The sequence below is a fragment of the Onychostruthus taczanowskii genome, unplaced genomic scaffold (genome assembly GCF_017590055.1).
Source record: "Onychostruthus taczanowskii isolate IOZ18803 unplaced genomic scaffold, ASM1759005v1 scaffold69, whole genome shotgun sequence".
Lineage (NCBI taxonomy): Eukaryota > Metazoa > Chordata > Aves > Passeriformes > Passeridae > Onychostruthus > Onychostruthus taczanowskii.
In genome coordinates this window covers 2852245-2869398 of record NW_024504676.1, presented here as the reverse complement: position 1 = coordinate 2869398, position 17154 = coordinate 2852245, and the positions used below count along the sequence as shown (strand labels likewise).

The 17154-nt window shown below is 42.9% G+C and overlaps 1 protein-coding gene across 3 annotated transcripts in view; it reads left to right on the top strand.

The window, feature by feature from the left end:
• Positions 1-4732, top strand: part of LRP5 (LDL receptor related protein 5) — a 134951-nt gene extending 130219 nt beyond the window's left edge. For 2 of the 3 annotated variants that reach the window (XM_041421114.1, XM_041421112.1), the window contains exon 23: positions 44-4732. In XM_041421114.1, the coding sequence (XP_041277048.1) occupies positions 44-305 (262 nt within the window). In that variant the 3' untranslated portion in view covers positions 306-4732. The remainder of the gene's footprint in view (positions 1-43) is intronic. The other variant, XM_041421113.1, reaches the window with a different exon arrangement.
• Positions 4733-17154: the final 12422 nt, after the last annotated feature.

Genomic DNA, 17154 nt, shown 5'->3' with positions numbered 1-17154 from the left:
TGCAGCTAATGCGTGTGCTTTGTTCTTTTTTGTTTTCGTGCAGGCCGTACCTGATACGAGGGATAGCTCCACCCACAACCCCGTGCAGCACAGATGTCTGTGACAGTGACTATACCACGAGTCGATGGAAGGCCAACAAATACTATATAGATTTAAATTCAGACTCAGACCCTTATCCCCCTCCACCCACACCTCGCAGTCAGTACATGTCGGCAGAGGAAAGTTGCCCTCCATCTCCTGCCACCGAACGAAGCTATTTTCACCTCTACCCCCCTCCACCCTCTCCTTGTACAGACTCTTCATGACCTCAACAGAAGGAACATTTCCTGTAAATATTTTAAAATATGAACAGATTTAAAATATATATTTTATGATTTAAAAATAAATCTGGGTGGGAATTAAACAAAACTAAATGTGAATAAAAATGGGTGGGAGGGGTGGGGCTGTGAAAAATTGTACAGAGGAAGAATATTTATAAAATTGATTTTTTTAACTTAATTTCCATTCTTTTGTGCCATATTTGCCTTTTTGAAGTCATGTAACTGACTCAGTCTCCAAAAGATTTGGGGAGGGATTGTTGAAACTTTCTGCATTTTTAAGTCACCTTTTTACATGCAAAAAGTGTATGTGGTTCTTTTTGTTAATGTGAGACAAGAAAACTAAGTGGCTTGTGGGAGGGGGTCATCTAAAGAAACATGCAGGCTTATTCCTAGAGAAAAAAATCCATTTAGATACAATTGTCAGTACCATCCCTGCCTCACCACTGGAAGAAAAGGTGCAGGATCACAACCCTTAGATGCTGCTGTTTGCAAGTGAGCTGAATGCTTCCCAGCAGAACTTCAATGTCAAGACCTGAATTTCAAACCTCCCTTTCCATAAGCTTAGCATTGAACTGAAAGAACACTTCTCTTGGCCAAACCTTCCAGGTTAACCAAACCCACAGGCATCACGTCCTACCTCATGGCAGTGGCACTCTGCTTATGGCCAATTCTGTAACTGATCCAGGCTAAATAAGATCAGTCCTAAAAAACTTGGTTTAGGCCCAACCAGTTCCCCGCCTGACTGGGTGAATGGTAGCAGAAGCAGTTGTACTGACCTGTGGGTGACAGCAAGGGTCAAGTTTGAAGTTGTATTTAAGCTAAGAGAAAGGCCCAACAAACTGCAGATTTGGTCAGACTCACCATTTTAATAGTGATGCAACCAAGCTCCTTCATCCTTCCTTGTGAAGCTTTGGTGACTGAGAAGAAGCTGTAATAGTCAGCTGCTTCTTAAAACACAGTGCTAGTTTTTTCTCAGAGGTCCTGTAATCACTGTGCCAGGTTTCTGAGGTGTTCACCCGTGTTGACTTGGTCAGAGAATTGCTTCATCTCTTAATATTCATTTTCCAAAGTGGAACAAAATGGTCACTTGTATTCAAATGAGGAAAGTTCTTTGGGTTTTAACTGGTGTTTGTAGAAAAATGGTATCCACATAGCTCAAATCAAAAATCAGTTTAGTCATATCTCATAAAAATTTGCCACATGATTCAGATTTAAAAATAGGTAGAAAAAAGAACAGAAGAGGGAGAAAAGAAAAATACTTCTTTTCTATTAATGTTGATATAAAAATGATTAACTCGTACAAACTGCTGTAACCTCAGGAAATCAAGATCAACAAAGTGCTTGTTCCCATTCCTACAAAAAAAAAAAATTTAGGGAATGGGAGAGCTAGAATCAGTCCCTTTCAAATTCAGAAGACAATTTTTTTGCTTTAATTGCTCTTTTTCTGTAGCAAAAGGGATTGGGTATTGTATGGCACTTTATAAATTCAGCACTGGTGATGATAATGTGAGTGCCTGCTTGGGACATCTGAGGGCAGTCCTGAATATGCAAACTTGCACCTGTTTCTGCAGCTGCTCAGTAACAGATGTGCGGGGCCTTCAACAGCTTTAATATTGATGGCAACAATGAACATTTTTTTCTTGTTTGAACTAAAATTGTACTTGGCTCTGGGTCTTTTTAGCAAGTTATTTGAGAGCACATCAGAGGAACCCTACAACTCCAGGAGAGAGGTCTTTGTTGTGGTGGTGGAAGGGCTGGGACCACAGTGTTCTGATCCACTTTGTGTTTTCAGACTTATTAGTCCAGATCTGTTCTTCCTGTCCTCATAGTTCAAGGATAGGATTTGTGCTGTCACTGGTGTGTTACTAAAACTCCTAAAGTAGCTTTTGCTACCTTCATGTCTAAATTGGGTGATCTAAGTACATTTTTATTTCAGTTGAACATTCATAGCGTCTTGCTGTTGATATTTGCTGAGGAATTGGCTTCTCTGAGGCACTTGAAGTTTGGTGATGGAAATCAAAGCCCCATGCTGCTCCATATTACTGACATTAAAAGCCTTTTCCAAAAAAAGATTTGTGTACAAATTTAGCATCTTAACAATTAAATACAAATATTATTTTTGATTGCTGTAGACTATATACTTTAAAAGGATTACTGCACTCCAGGTGTTAAAAAAGACCAGGAAGAAAATCTGAGCAACAGGAACTACTTCTTTACAGAATATCCCCACTGTGTTCTTAGTGGTTTCCATCCTGTGAACTTGCATGCTAAAACATAGAAAATTGGTCCTATTTTCTTCTAGATAAGGATGAGAAGAGGACTTGCAGGGAATTAGAGATTGCATATGAGAAATGCTGGCCGTTCAGGGATGAATAGGAAATATGTGGGGGAAAATTGCCTTTTGGTGAGGCTTAAGCATGGTTTTAATAACTCAGAACTTCTCTGTGAGAAAGCTGACGGAAACATTTTAAAAGTTCTACCCTAATAACCTGCAGAGGGGTAGATGTGATTCAGCTAGTGTGTGAGCTTGTGAGTACTTGAATCCCTGTTTTCAACCACTACTTTCCAAGCCCATTGTGACTGCATATTAGCACTTGAAACAACTCAGGGTGTGACAAGGAATGGTGTCTGGAGAGCAGCCAGTAATGGGCAGATGATCTGGCAGATTCTGTGTTAGATGTAAAGGACAGATGGCCCAGCAGAGAGCAGCTTACCTGTCCTGCAGTGCTGCCATGAAAGCAGCCACTTGGGTCTTCCCTCCTGTAGAATTTTCCCATCTGCAGGGCAGGTGCAGCAGCAGTGTGAGGCTGTAAGGTAAATGGACAAGTAATCATCTTTGACAGTCAAGGATTCCTTCATTTCAAGGAACAGTTCATGCAAATTATAGCTTGACTTGAGCTAGATTGGTCTATAGCCACTGCACCTTTAAATTTTAGTAAGTAGGGATAGTGAATGTGCTCTGGATGAATCTGAGGAGACTTCATGAGCATTATCCCAGCTGCCTTACTTAGATTTCTTACTCAGATTTCTTCTGTCTGGACAGATCACTAGAGAGCACCTAGGCTAAGATTAAGCTAAATCCATATGTATGACAAATAATCATTTCTTCAGGATAGTGTTATAGTACAAAATGCTCTGTGTCTAATTATGCCATTATCAGCATATTCTAAAAAGGAAGGCAGAAACAAATGGAAAACAAAATTCTTCTGGAATAATGGAATTGATTTTCAGTAATAAGCCTTCATTGCTGCGGTTTGCAAATATACAGGCACTTCCCTAAAAGCTCTGATTCTTTTCAAAGTAACAACAAAATGATCTGTTCTCTCAATACCTGTTTTACAGACCTAGGATGGGCTTCCTGGAAATCCCCAGGCTTGTTTACCCTAGATCTGTTTTCTACCTGATATCTAGAACGTCATGTGCAAGGTCCAGGGCTCATGATGTTCTCACCATTTTTATGCCAACTGGTGCCTTTGGATTCTGAGGATTTTGACATTCTGACGCTGTGTGCACAGCAGTGGAAAAGGATTTGGAAGCAGGAGCACTCAAGTAAGAGGTGGTCACACTGGGCTGCTGTCACTTCTCTGTGGTCTGCAGGGTCAGATCCCTTTGCTGGGGAGGGCTCTTGTGCTGCCCTTCCTCAGAGCCTCTCCAGCATGTTGTGCTACTTCACAAGTGTGCTCAGTTAAACATCACAAAAGTTGTGGTCCTGTTGGCCTCAAGCATTTTTGGAAGCAGATCTCTTCTGTCATTTTGTTGGGGTTTATGTTGAGTCAGTCCAAATGAGTAACTGTGCTTACAATTGTACTACAAATTATATCCATTAGTGTCGGGAAATGAAAACAGAAGGCAGGCACATTCCCAGTAATTAATACCATGCACTCCATGCCTGGCACAGAGCCTGCATTGGAAGCAGCATATTTGCTGTTAAAGTGCTGAAGGACGTTTTATAAAGGTCCATGCTTGGACAGAGCTCGGACAAGCCACAGTCAAAGATAACTGTTTACAGCTCAGTCATTTGGTGGTTGTTGTGTGTTGTGACTAAATTATGAATTATAAGTTGTCCTTGTAAATTTGCCTTGTCTATAAGAGGTTCATGGAAGGCTGAATCCTGAAGTCTGCTGTTTCTGCTGCTGTTCCCTTAGATACTGCAACACTTCCTGTTCATTGTTGTGTATAAGACTGCCTTTCTACAGAAGGTGTAAGTTTAGCTATTTGCTACACAATAAAACAAATATTTAATAGGCATAGATATTTTCAATCCTGCTAGGTCTTCTACCTCTCCTTCCTAAGAACTTACTCTAGATTTTCTAAAGGGTGATTTTCTTTCATTTGTTTATTTTGAGGTTGGCCAGCTATGTTGTGGGGCTTTTTCACATTAAATCATACTCCCTGTAAGGGAAAAAAAAAAACCCAAAAGGAAAAATTTATTTCAAATCCATGTTAAGCCTGCTGATAGGAATGATGGAAACCAGTCTGATATGTCTTCTGCATTCCACAACAAAATCCTTCAAAATGCCATGTCCTGACATGCTGACAGTGCTCCCAACCACCTGAGACAAGCTGCAACATCCTGGCTGTTCCCAGCAAGAAACACAGCCCTTGTGCAGCCCACCTCTGGAGTCAGGGCTAGGTCCTCACCAGCCAACACAGAATCCTGGTGGATAGAAGATCACAATGACAATTCCTAAACGGGTTGGTTTATGTTGACGAAATACATGCAGAGAATGTGCTTAGAAGGACTTGTCAGAGGAGAAAAGCAAGTTGGACAGCTCCAGTGACACCTCTGGAAAGCCAGTGCTCCCACTGATGCACCTTGCTGTAAATAAGAATGAGGCCGCTCTGGTGACAGCATTCCTGAGCTGGCTGCTTGACAAAGGGAGCCACATTCCCGTTTGATTTGTACAGAGATCCTGCAGCCTGTAAATAGTTGTACATGGAATTCATCAGCCTGTGGAGGTAAAACAAAGTGTTGAAAGCGGGAGGACAGCTGTGTGAAATTTGGGGGGTATCATAAACACAAGTCTAACCCAGACCGCTTTCCTACTCACCTACTCGTATCGCAATTGCTGCTATTGTAAATGTACAGGAATATACAAAGAGTACCAAGAATTTTTATATAACCCACACGTAATCTTTTTATATTTATATTAAAATGTGTATTCTGCAAACAGCCTAATAATTACAGCTTTATATGTGTATCATTTTGTAGCATTTCTTACCTCAAAAGACAACCAAACGCAATACTTCAGTGCCTTGTGTATTTTAAACAGATTAACATATAAACTGGGGGAAAAAAAATGTTGTACTCTGCTGGTTTTAACAAAGCTTTGTATTATTGTTAGGGTTCTCTTCAGTTAAGATACATACAGCCACAAGTTGTGGAACTAACTGAAAGCTTACAGTTTTGGAGGTTTTTTTAGAGCATGCATGTTTTGAATTTGTAATATATTGGAGTTTCTCTCAAATGCATTCTTTTAAGTTAACTTTGATTTATATATTCATACCTATTTCAACAAACATCCCAATACCTGTCAAAAATACACAGCATTAAAAAAAAATGCCAGTAACTGATATTTACATGTTTGGGGATTAAATTAACGCTGTTTTCAGCATGTCACAATTTTCATTGCTGCCATAAAACCTTTATTATGTTACAGAAAGTCTTTATCAATTATTTTGCCAAGCATGGCCTTCTAACACACAAATGACTTGGTAATACTGTTGTGAAAAAAATCTTTGAGGCTGTCACCACTTCAGACCATTGTATGCTAACAATTTTCTGGTCACGAAACTGCAACGTTTCTTTATGTTAACAAAACCAAAGGCTTGTTTGAAGTAACTGGTATTTTGTATAAATATTTGTACAGATAACAGACTCTGCTTTTGTACTATAGATTATGTGGATTTTGTTTTATAATAAATGCTTTAAAAAGAAATGCTTAGAAGTCATTTTATGAGCAAAGCTGTTTCATTACCTACAGTAGAGACAACCAGCCAGTATCACAACTGTTTTAGAGACTATTTAAGATAAGGATAGTGCTGTCTCCTTGGTTTTAATTTTAAAATGTGCAACAACAGTGACAGCTGGAAAGCAAATCACCTTTAGAATTAAGAGTTGTTAGCTACAGAACCTACCACAATTTTGTCAGCATCATGACCTTACAAATATTGTTACACTATATAGGAACAATCTCAATTGTTCTGACTAGGCCACATTTGATCTGTGTTTCTTTTATGATTGTATTATATCTTTTAAACAGGTGCTACAGGATGTCAAAGTAAACTTTTTAAATAATGACTTCTTTTTTTTTTATGGTGAACATACTTGAACACTAGTTCTATTGAGTCTAGTTTTGTCTTGATTTGTGCAGTCGATATTGGTGGTCTCAGATTTGTGAGATTTAACCTAGAAGTCAAAATGATTTTCAGTGGAGATACCCCTTTCCCTGCTTGCTGGCCAGATGGGACTTCAGACTGAAGTGTTCCTGAGCAGTCATCAGCAGTCGTGGTGAAGTCCAGTACTGTTTCTTCTGATTTTTCCAGGCTAGAGAAAAAATAGAGCATACACATTCAGAGATTGTTTGTTTCCTACAAAGTTCTTCCAAGTTTTGTATTATACTGAACCAGAAAATGTTAAAAGATTTTTCTTCTTAGTCACATTATCCTTGCTAATAATGCTTAATACAGATACTAAGCATTATTACCCTGGAGCAGCCATATGATGACAGCCTACACTTAGTGATTTATACTATCACTGATTAGGATGGATTTGTAGCTTAAAGGAAAATGACAAATCTGAACTTCTGGTGCTCTGCTCAGCCTGGAACAGGCCTTCCATCATCCTATTGTGTCAGAAAAGTTGCACCAAATTACCCAGAAGTACAGAAGGATTTGTAGGATTTCTAGGATTTCATATGGCATGAAGCAGAAGAGCCCTACTCTTCTTTCTGGAGCTCCTGGCCGTAGCTAGGCTTTCTCTCCTGTAGGATGCACAAGGTCCTGTTGGAGTGGACTCTGTCTGGCACTGGCTGGTTGCAGGGAGGTGTCTGATACACACAACAACATTCCGACTCCTCCAGTGCCCTTAATCCCGGATGTTTCTTGAAACCAGAGGACACAGTATTTTCTTTTTGCTCCAGAAAAGCTTGCTCACCTGTTTGGATGGTGAGCTTACACTCCCACCTTACACTCCCACAGTTTACAGATTACTTAATATTGTAACTGAGAAGCTCTGATACATCATTTGTCTGAATGGAATCTGAACACATTCTCAGGGCTGAACCTGTGGTCACAGGGAAGGGTGCCTAATTTCAAATCCACCTGATTTTTTATGAAATTGCCCCAGCTGTTACTGTCCTTGGCAGGGCAGAGCAAAGTGTTTGGCTGATTTTGTGCAGCATCACTGAGGATTGAACTGAATAACTGTGTCTGGATGTGCTGGGAAGTGGCTAAAGTGGTAGAAATGCATTCTGCCACAGCATGGGTGGCTCACAGCTGCGCTCAAGAACAGCCTGGTCCTAAACTGTTCAGCTCCATGGATCTCCTTCCATGCTTTATGCCAGCCTCAAAGCTTCCATACATATGGTGGCTGCTCCAAAGGCAAGCCATCATAATTAACTAATGCCCTTCCTTTCTCCTCCTTTCTCCCGGCTTTTATTGCTGAGCAGACATCATGTCACATGGCACATATGCCTTTGGTGGGGGATGTCCCCTCCCAAGATCCTGCCCACCCCCAGCCTACTGGTGAGGGGTCACTGCTGGAGAGACAGCACTGGTGCCGTGGGAGCGCCGCTCAGGAGCAGCCAAAACACCGGGGTGTTACCAACAATGCAAAGCACAGCACCGAGGGCTGACCGGGAACGTGAGCTCCGTGCCGGGCACACCCAGTACAGCGAGCCAGCTGTGCCCACGGGCTGCCAAAAAGCCCATGTAGAGTTATGGGGAGGAGTTTGTGTGAAGCTAGTTCTTTTTAGGACAGATATGGTTGTTTTTCACCCGCCTGTGCTCTGAGGGGTTTAATGCAGGTTGTCCTTTGAGTGAACAGCTAGGGAATGGTGGGGCAGCCCTTGAGGCCGTGGGTGGTGCTGTGGAGAGCAGGGTGGAGGGAAGGCAGTGCATGCATGCTGTGTGGTTTCTGCAGCAGCAGCACTGCAGCAGGCTGCCCACGTCCCTGCTGACAGCACAGAGCTGCACACAGCCTTCCCCTGAGGAGGGCAGGTGGCTGCTGGAGTCTGCTCAGAAAGTACAGGCAGAAAGAGGGTTGGTGTGCACAGCAGCCAATGCTGTTGTGGTTTTAGGCATCACAAAAAGGCACTTGTCTATAATTAAGACTGGAGACAAAGGCAGCATCTGAGAAATGGAGGCTTGATGAGGCAGGCTAATTGCTGCACGCTGAGTATATTGAAGAAATGAAGCAAGGATCTTAACTGCAAGGGGTACTGCCAGATCAGCTGGCTAAGATCACAGCTACAGTGAAGATTAGGACAAGCAATTTACTTGGGTCTGCCCCAAGTAAAGTTTGGGTTTTGATGGATTCTTCACAGAACACAACAGTTGGAAGAGGCATGGCAAGGGCAGGATAAGGTCTTGAATTTCCTCTTGCAATTAGAGACTAGTCTCTTTTCTGTAATTAACATGAACAGTAAATAAGCTTGAAGCTGGAGTGGTTTTTGGAATAGAAAAATATCAACAGTTTACATATATTCTGGATAGCCTGCAAAGACAGGATCTGGGCTTGCCCTAATTGGGATTAATGCCTTTTGTTACAGTTTCCCAAAGGCAAAGCTACTTTGTCCATAAATCTGATTTAATGGCTAGCAACAGCTTTGACAATCTTGAGGAGCGCTGTTTGTTACTGAACTTTGCATGGCCTAGAAGGGTATGAGAAAGACTCATGAGAACAAGGACAATGCTTTCCATTGTATTTTAATTTGGCTTACCAGGCTATTGTTACAGGTTTAATTAGGAATTAATCCTTAGGCAATTTCTCTCCTAGCTGTCTGAATTTCTTCTAGGTTGTAAGGATACAGATTTAGTGCTTATGCTCATTTTACTGTAGTCTTTGTACATAGGCAGTCACTAAAAATGAGAATAGAATTTGGGCATCAGGCTTCAAAGGCTTGTCAATTCTGATGCCATGCATAGCCTGCAGAATTTGGAAGGGTTGATATCTTCAGATTCTCTTTCCTGTTGTAGGTGGTTGCACCAAAAGCCCAGGTGCTGGGAACAACAGGTGGTAAGTGTTCAGTAGCTGGATTCCCTGGATCCAGACTGGACAGAAATGCTCAGGTAGGGGGGAGCTCACGAGCTGAGGTGCTGCCCTGGTTTAGGAATGGTACTCTCCAACTCAGTGCCCCCACCAAGACAGCAACAATAGAGTAACAAAAGTGTAATAAAGTGGACAAAGAGGGAGTGATTTACATGCACAATGCTCGCCAATGATGGTGGAAGGCTTCCTTCTGCCTGCCACCCTTTTCCCGGACTGGAAAAGAAACCCTTTCTTCTCAAAAGTGAGGGAAAAAGGGAAAAAGGTTCCCCTCCCATTCAGTTCCCAATCATTCTTGTTAATGCTTAATATGCTGCAGGAGCCAGCAATAAACTGAAGCCCAGGTGTTTTACATTTCTCAGCCTGAATATTAAGCTTAGCCCTTACAGGAAGGTTAATAAGGAATCCTGGCAGGTATGTGAGTATTTCATGGATTTTAGTCCTAGTTCTTAGCTCTTTCCTCTGCAGTTTTGGCTGCTCTATCCACGAAACACTGAAGTCTCAAGTTAGAGGCAAGGTAAGCAAGTGGTCAGAGGACCTGTTTGTCACACCCAGTTCCTGGGGAACAGTGTTACCTGGGGGGTGAATGCTGTGTGTGAACAAACTCAGGAGGAATTAAACAGGGTTCAGGGAAATTCCAAGTTTGGGAATGTAAAATGTAGAAAGCTGACTGCTGAATCTGTATAGGATGAAACAGCACACATCCATTGAAAACTGAATGGGAACCCACTTGTCTTTGTAAACTTGCTTGGAGGACCAGACCTGAAAAATCAGGAATTGGTGATGACTGAGATTGAGGAATATGTGAATCCTATCCTAAATTTGGCCTTGTGAGAGATACTGTATTTTGTCTCATTTTATAAGCTGGTATCTTGTTTCCACCTAGAACTGGGTAGCTTTTGTGAATTGAGCACTTGAAGAATCTAGGTTTTTTCCAGATCCTGCTGGATTTCTAAAGATGCAGCCAACAAGGAAACATTTAGAATCCCATCTTCAGTCTTGTTCCAGAAGTACTTCTCAGAGGTTAGGCCTTGTAAAGACAGTAGCAGGTGTAGAGACAAAATCTTCTCAGTCTTACAACAGAAGATTGGGTTTCATTGCCATGAGTGCATTTAAGGTTGGGGAAGAAATACCTGAAGAAGCACAGCATGGCTTTTCAGCTTGCTCAAAAAAAAAAAAAAAAAAGGAGAGAGCAGATGTCAAAGGAACAGTATCTTTTCTTCCAATTTTTCTAAAAGGTTATTTTTTCCTCTGGCTAGAGAAAAATAAATGACAGTCATTTTTAAAGGAATTTTCACTTCCTTCATACGTTTTGTGTCATTTTAGGTTGCTTAAAACACTTTAAATTACAGTATATTTTGAAGGTGGATTAGTGTTTTCAAATTTATTTATTTTAACTGGAGTGGCATGTTCTACCCTCACATTTTTATGTCAACCACTTCTGGTTTTTGGAGCCTGCCAAATTATATGCAGCCTCCCCAGTGCCCAATACAGGGGGACAATCACTGCTCTAATCCTCCTGGCCACATCTGACATTTATGGTGAGATCTATGTTAAAATATACATAAATACTTCAGAGCTTGGTACTAAGCAAAGCCACAAGGTGGCACAGTCACCTGCTCTGAAGAGTTGTTCACCAAACTTCATTTCCCAAAGTAAACACAGCCCCAGAGCTCCCCTTTCCAAGGGGGAATCACCCAGCCTCTCTCCGCCCCTGCATTCGATTTCACTGAGTAAACACTGGTGGTGGGTGTAGCTTTCCTGACAGGGAGATTTTTATTGCATCATAAAACCCTACAATGGAAATACATACATGGCAATATTTTGCTGCTGCTAATTTTTCTCAGCCCTAGAAAATCTGTAACAGTAAACCCCCATTTTTGCTGGTGGAAGTAGCATCTCTGCTAGGCAAGTCTGTTTGGTGCCTGATTTCAGCATTAATGTGAGGCTTATGCAGGTTTTCAGAAAAAGTTAATCTATTTATCTATCCCCTCATTTTCTTCTTTGGAGGTATGGAAATTCTGAGATGAAAATCTGGGAAAGGCAAATGCCCAGAGGGAACAAATGATCTTTTGGGGGAGAAAAAGAAAATAATGTCCTTATAGCACTTGTTTGCAGAAACACCTGCATTTGTCAAGGGCATAAGGAGGATTTAGCATCACCAGGAAAAGCAGAGCAGTAAAGGGAATCGTCTGTCATTTTGTCTTTTCTTCTTGTCTACCACGGAGTAAGTGCAGACACTTGGAGCTACTTCTGTTTGCTGAGTGTTGTTTGACAGTAGGTGGAAATAATTTCTCTCATGTAGACTGTTTTGTTTGTCTTTGTCCTGGTTTAGGGTAAGTTTGGGAGACAACAAGAAATAACTTGTCTCTAATAAGAAATATGCCAGTGCCCAACCTGTGCACAGACATCCTGGTCCTTTGGGCTGGAAGAGCCAGTGTTTTGCTGTTTACTTCTGAAAGGAAAGACACCCAGCAATGATGCACCTCTGCTTGGTGTTAAAAAGTTCTGACAACTGATCCTTTTGGTGTTGTTGAAAATAGTTATTTGTCTATACACATATATATACACATTTTCTTCCCTGTCCTTCACTTCTGTACTGTTCCTTTTTGGAAGTTATGCATATAAAATTTCTATGTGTATTATATCTCTCTAGGTATATATTTATAATTTCTACATATGTTTAGATATGAGTGCTTGGGAATCCTGAGGAATTAACTATCTATTGTCGACTCTGTTGAATTGAAATCAACTCCTGTGTATATCCCAAGTCAAGCCAGATTCCCATGTAGAAAATGTACATTTATTCCCCTGTTCATCATTTCTCTATTATCCCTTCTTTGAGCTTTGCTCCATGCCACAGGCTTAAATGGCTGTGCTGAGCCTCCAGTCCTTTGTGAAGGCTTTGTTCATGGGGCAGATCAAACCTCAGGGACACAAGTACGATTCTCTACGGTCCCAAGGCTGCTGCAGGAGCTGGCACAGCTGGAAAGAGCCAGACTCAGGGCTGGGTGCTTGTAAATAATGTGTCCAAGCAAAGCCTGCTCCAAACTGTGCTATTTACCAGTTGCAGAAGTCTGGAGTTTAATTCAACAAGAATGAGATCAAACTTCTAGAACTTTGCTTTTCCTGTCCAGAGGGCAGAGTTTTAATTTGGGTGGCCTTTCTCTCTGTAGTTGATGAAATACCTGAAGACCTCCTCCTCCTTGCATGGGAAATCAGAAGGTTGACATGTCTGAACTCACACCCTGTACGTGAGGCATATGGGAGTGCAGCAACTGATGACCTAAAAGAGAACATGTAAGTAGAACTGAATGTCTACTCCTGGCCCCTGCTGTGAATTCCTCCTGTACATTGTGTGGGCTGGCACCACTGAACTTCACCAAATGTCTAAAATGCAGCAGCAGTGTGTCAGCGTGGGCATATGATATTCTCAGTCCCTCCCACAGGCTGAGGTGCCTGAGCACCTTCATCTGGGCTGCTGCAAGGGGAAACACTTCCCCTCCTGTAGGACCATCACTAGCAAGAAGAGGTAGGACTCCCCAGCAGAATGGATCTTTTTTGTGGCAACTTGAAGTTAAGACGAAAAATTAGTGGAAGGGCATCTCCACTGCATTTTTTTCCCCAATCACTGTGCACCTTCCCTGCCAGAGTCTGACAGAGCAATTATATTCTTGATCAAAACATGCCACCTGCTGTTTGTCAGAAGGGAGACATGTATAGTCAATAAAGCCAGTGCATAAACTAACCAAACTGGAAATGTATTGCATTGCAAAACCAGTCAAAAGTCCTGAGTTAGAGTCCTAGGTTAGAGTCTGATCTTGGCCACCATACAAAAATCACCTGGCAACACTGCACTCTTAGAATCACAAAATCATTAAGGTTGGAAATGACCTACAAGTAATAGACTTTAACCATTAGCATAGAACTACTGTGTTCACCACTAAACCTTATCCCAAATCGCTGCATCCTCACGTCTTCTGACCACTTCCAGGGATGGTGATTCCAGCACTTGCCTGGGCAGCTTGTTTCAATGCCTGGCAACTCTTTCAGTGAAGACATTTTCCCCAACATTCATCTAAACCTTCCCTGCTGCAACTTGAAGCAGTTTCCTCTTCTCCTATTACTTGTTACTTGGGAGAAGACATCAACTCCCACCTTGTGACAACCTCTCTAGACTGATAAGATCCTCCTGATCCTCCTTTTCTCCAGGCTGATCATTCTCATTCCCCTTTGCTGCTCCTCGAAGACTTGTGTTCCAGACCCTTCTCCAGCTTTGTTGCCCTTCTCTGGACTCACTCCAGCACCTCAAGGTCTTTCTTGGAGTGAGGGGCCCAAAACTGAACTCAGGATTCAAGGTGTGACCTCACCAGTGCCGAGTGCAGATCTTTCCCTAGTCCTGCAGGCCACACTATTTCTGATGGCCAGGATGCCATTGGCCTTCTTGGCCACCTGGGCACTGCTGGCTCATGTTCAGCTGCTGTCAACCCAGGTGCTTTTCTTACCTGACAGCTTTTCAGCCAGTTTCCCCCTAGCTTGTAGCATTACATGGGTTTTTTGTCACCCAAGGGCTGGGCCTGGCACTTCACCTTGAGCCTCATGTGATTGGCTTTGTCCCATTGATCCAGCCTGTCCAGATTCCTCTGCAGAGCCTTGCCACCCTCTAGGAGGTCAATGCTCCCATGCAGCCTGGTGTGATCTTTAGACTGACTCGGTCCCCTCATCCAGATCAGTGACAAAGATATTAAACAGGATTGGCCCCAACACTGAGCCTTGGGGAACACCCCCTCTGAACAGCCACCATCTGGACTTAACTTCAGTCACAACCATCTCTGGGCCCAGCCATCCAACAAATCTTCTATGGAGCAAAGAGTGCACTCTTCCAAGCCGTGAGCAGCCAGTCTGTTCAGGCAATGCTGAGGAAAATGCTGTTGAAGGCTTTATTAAAGTCCAGGCAGACAACACCCACAGCTCTTCCCTCATCCACTAAGTGGGTCACCTGGTCACAGAGGCAGATCAGGTTGGTCAAGCAGAAAAAGGGGTTTTACAAACCCATCCTGGCTGGGCCTGATCCCCTGGTTGTCCAGTGCCACATGCTGGCACTCAAGACAATGTGCTCCATGAGCTTCCCTGGCACCAAGGCCAGGCTGACAGGTCTGTAGTTCCCCAAATCCTCCCTCTGACCCTTCTGTAGATGGGCATTACAGTTACTGACTTCAGTCAGCTGGGAGCCCCCTGGTTCACCAGGACAGCTGACAAATGTTTGGAAGTGGCTTGGCAAACTCTTCCAGCAGCTCCCTGAGTGCCCTTGGGTGGATCCAGTCAGGGCCTGTAGCCCTGTGTATGTCTAGATGTGTAGCAGGTCACTGACCTGTTCTGAATTAGAGGGCTTCATTCTGCTCCCCATCTCTGCCTTCCAGCTCAGAGGGCTGGGCTGGAGAACAACTGATCTTGTTATTAAAGACTGAGGCAAAGAAGGCATAAAGTAGAACAGTCTTTCCCACATCCTTTGTCACTATTGATCTGCAAATCTGCAAATGCTGTGGGCCAGCAAGGCCAGAGCCTGGAAAACCTTTCAGATTACTGCCTTCCATCCAGAGCCAAAGCACGCAATTGGCACTGCCTAAAAAAGCCAGTGCAAGCAAACACCCCTGCTGCCTCCAGCTCAAAGTTCCTAACACAGGGCAAGGAAGAGTCTAGCCAGGACAGCAAAACTGCTGCTGAAGCAGATTACAAGGCAACGCCCAATATCTGCTCCATAAGAGCAGCGATAACAGAGGAGGCCCCTGGGAGGAACCACTGCCTCTGTGAAGGGAAAATTCCCAATGGAGACACCATAATATGCTTTAACTTTTGGTCAGCCCTGAAGTGGTTTGGTGGCTGTGAGAAGGAGGTGAGGTGTCCTGGGACTTTTCAGCTGGTACCTGGGCCTGGATGACTTTCGGGATGCTGTTGGGATGACATTCTGCAGCACAGAGGCAGAGCTGCAGCCCTCTTTGGTGTTGTGTATGCAGTCCTGCCCCAGCACTGCCTCCTCGACTGTCTGCCTGGTGCTGCAGAGCCATCCCCACCGTCCTGAAGGAGTCTGCAGGACAGCCACAGGTCCCTGGAAGGGCTGGGAGACACCATATGCTCTGCAGAGAGGGAGGGAGGGAAGAAGGGGTTAAAGGACAGAGGGAGGGACGGCTGCATTAGCAGATGTCCAGGGCTGAAAAGTAGGTCACCTATTTCTGCCTCGGGGTGGGGGGGTGATTGAAAATCGACACTACATCAATGCACAAACAAAGCCAGCAATACAGCAAGGAATGAGACTGAGAAGCCTGACAGAAATCCTACAAGAACACGCACAGCTCTTCTAACACGCCATACAGAGCTATTAATTGAGACTAATTTTAAAAATGTATTTTTACCCACATAAACATATATACAATCATAAGAGGAGGGACTAATGAAAATGAGAAAAATTGAACGAAAAACACCCAATAAAAGCAGAATTTATCTTATTATCCATGTGCAAGGCTTGGACAAATGTTCCAGGTTTTTCTCAGCAGCCTTATGCACATTATTTAGGCCTAGACTCTCAAGGCTAAGTACTAACTCCGACTGATGCCTTTGTGAGTCCTTGTAAGACAGACACTTGCAAATACTTCTGAGCTGGTGGTCCTCAGTGTGCCCGTGTCTCTCTAGCATGAGAAGTTTCCATAGCACGACTGAAGCAGGTCAGGCGGTCTCTGCAAGGCACTCCCTTCCTCAGATGCTGAAATTACACAAACAGTTAATTGCACTTACACTCACCTACACTTTTCAGGACATGCTGTGAGGACAAGAAGGTCAGGACAGATGGGATGAGAAGGAGATGAGATACAGGAAATTAGGTGGGTTTCTCCAGTCAGGTCAGGGTAGAGTTATTCCGTATTTATATTCTCTAATTGATTAAAAAAAAAAAAAGGGGCTTTTATTATTTTATATAATTTGTTCAGAAAACAGAATATTTCTGAACTTCTATAGATTTTTAAATTAAGCCTTAATGAGAAACTTCTGAAACACTTTAAATGCTGCAGAAAACCTATGGGTGGGGGGTTTATCTGTTTGGGGTATCACAGTTACCAGGCAGTCTTCAGCGCTCTCTGGTGTGGGATGTTCCAAGCACAGCTTAAAAACTCTTATTCATTGATGTCCTATTTCTTTCACACCAACAGTGAAATAACTTTTCAGAAAGAAGCTGTCAGATGAAATCCTCAAACACGAGCAATTAAATCAGCTATCTAAAATCCAGACTTGGAGGGAGACTCAAGGAGTGTTACACATTTGCTAGAGTCAAGTCCTTGGTGAGATTAATTGAGTTTGAAGATATTTGTTCTCAAGCAAGGGCTGAAGAATGACCCTTGCATTCTGGCATCTGTCTTGACACATCCTAAGGTTAGTTCAAGCTCTGTTCAGCCTGGACATGGCATCCTTAGTGTGCCTGTGCCACGCTTCTAATTTAAAAAGGCTTAAAAAGCATTGTCAAGTGGGTCATAAGGTCTCTGCAAGGCATTTCCTATCTTAGAGATGGGAACTACCTGC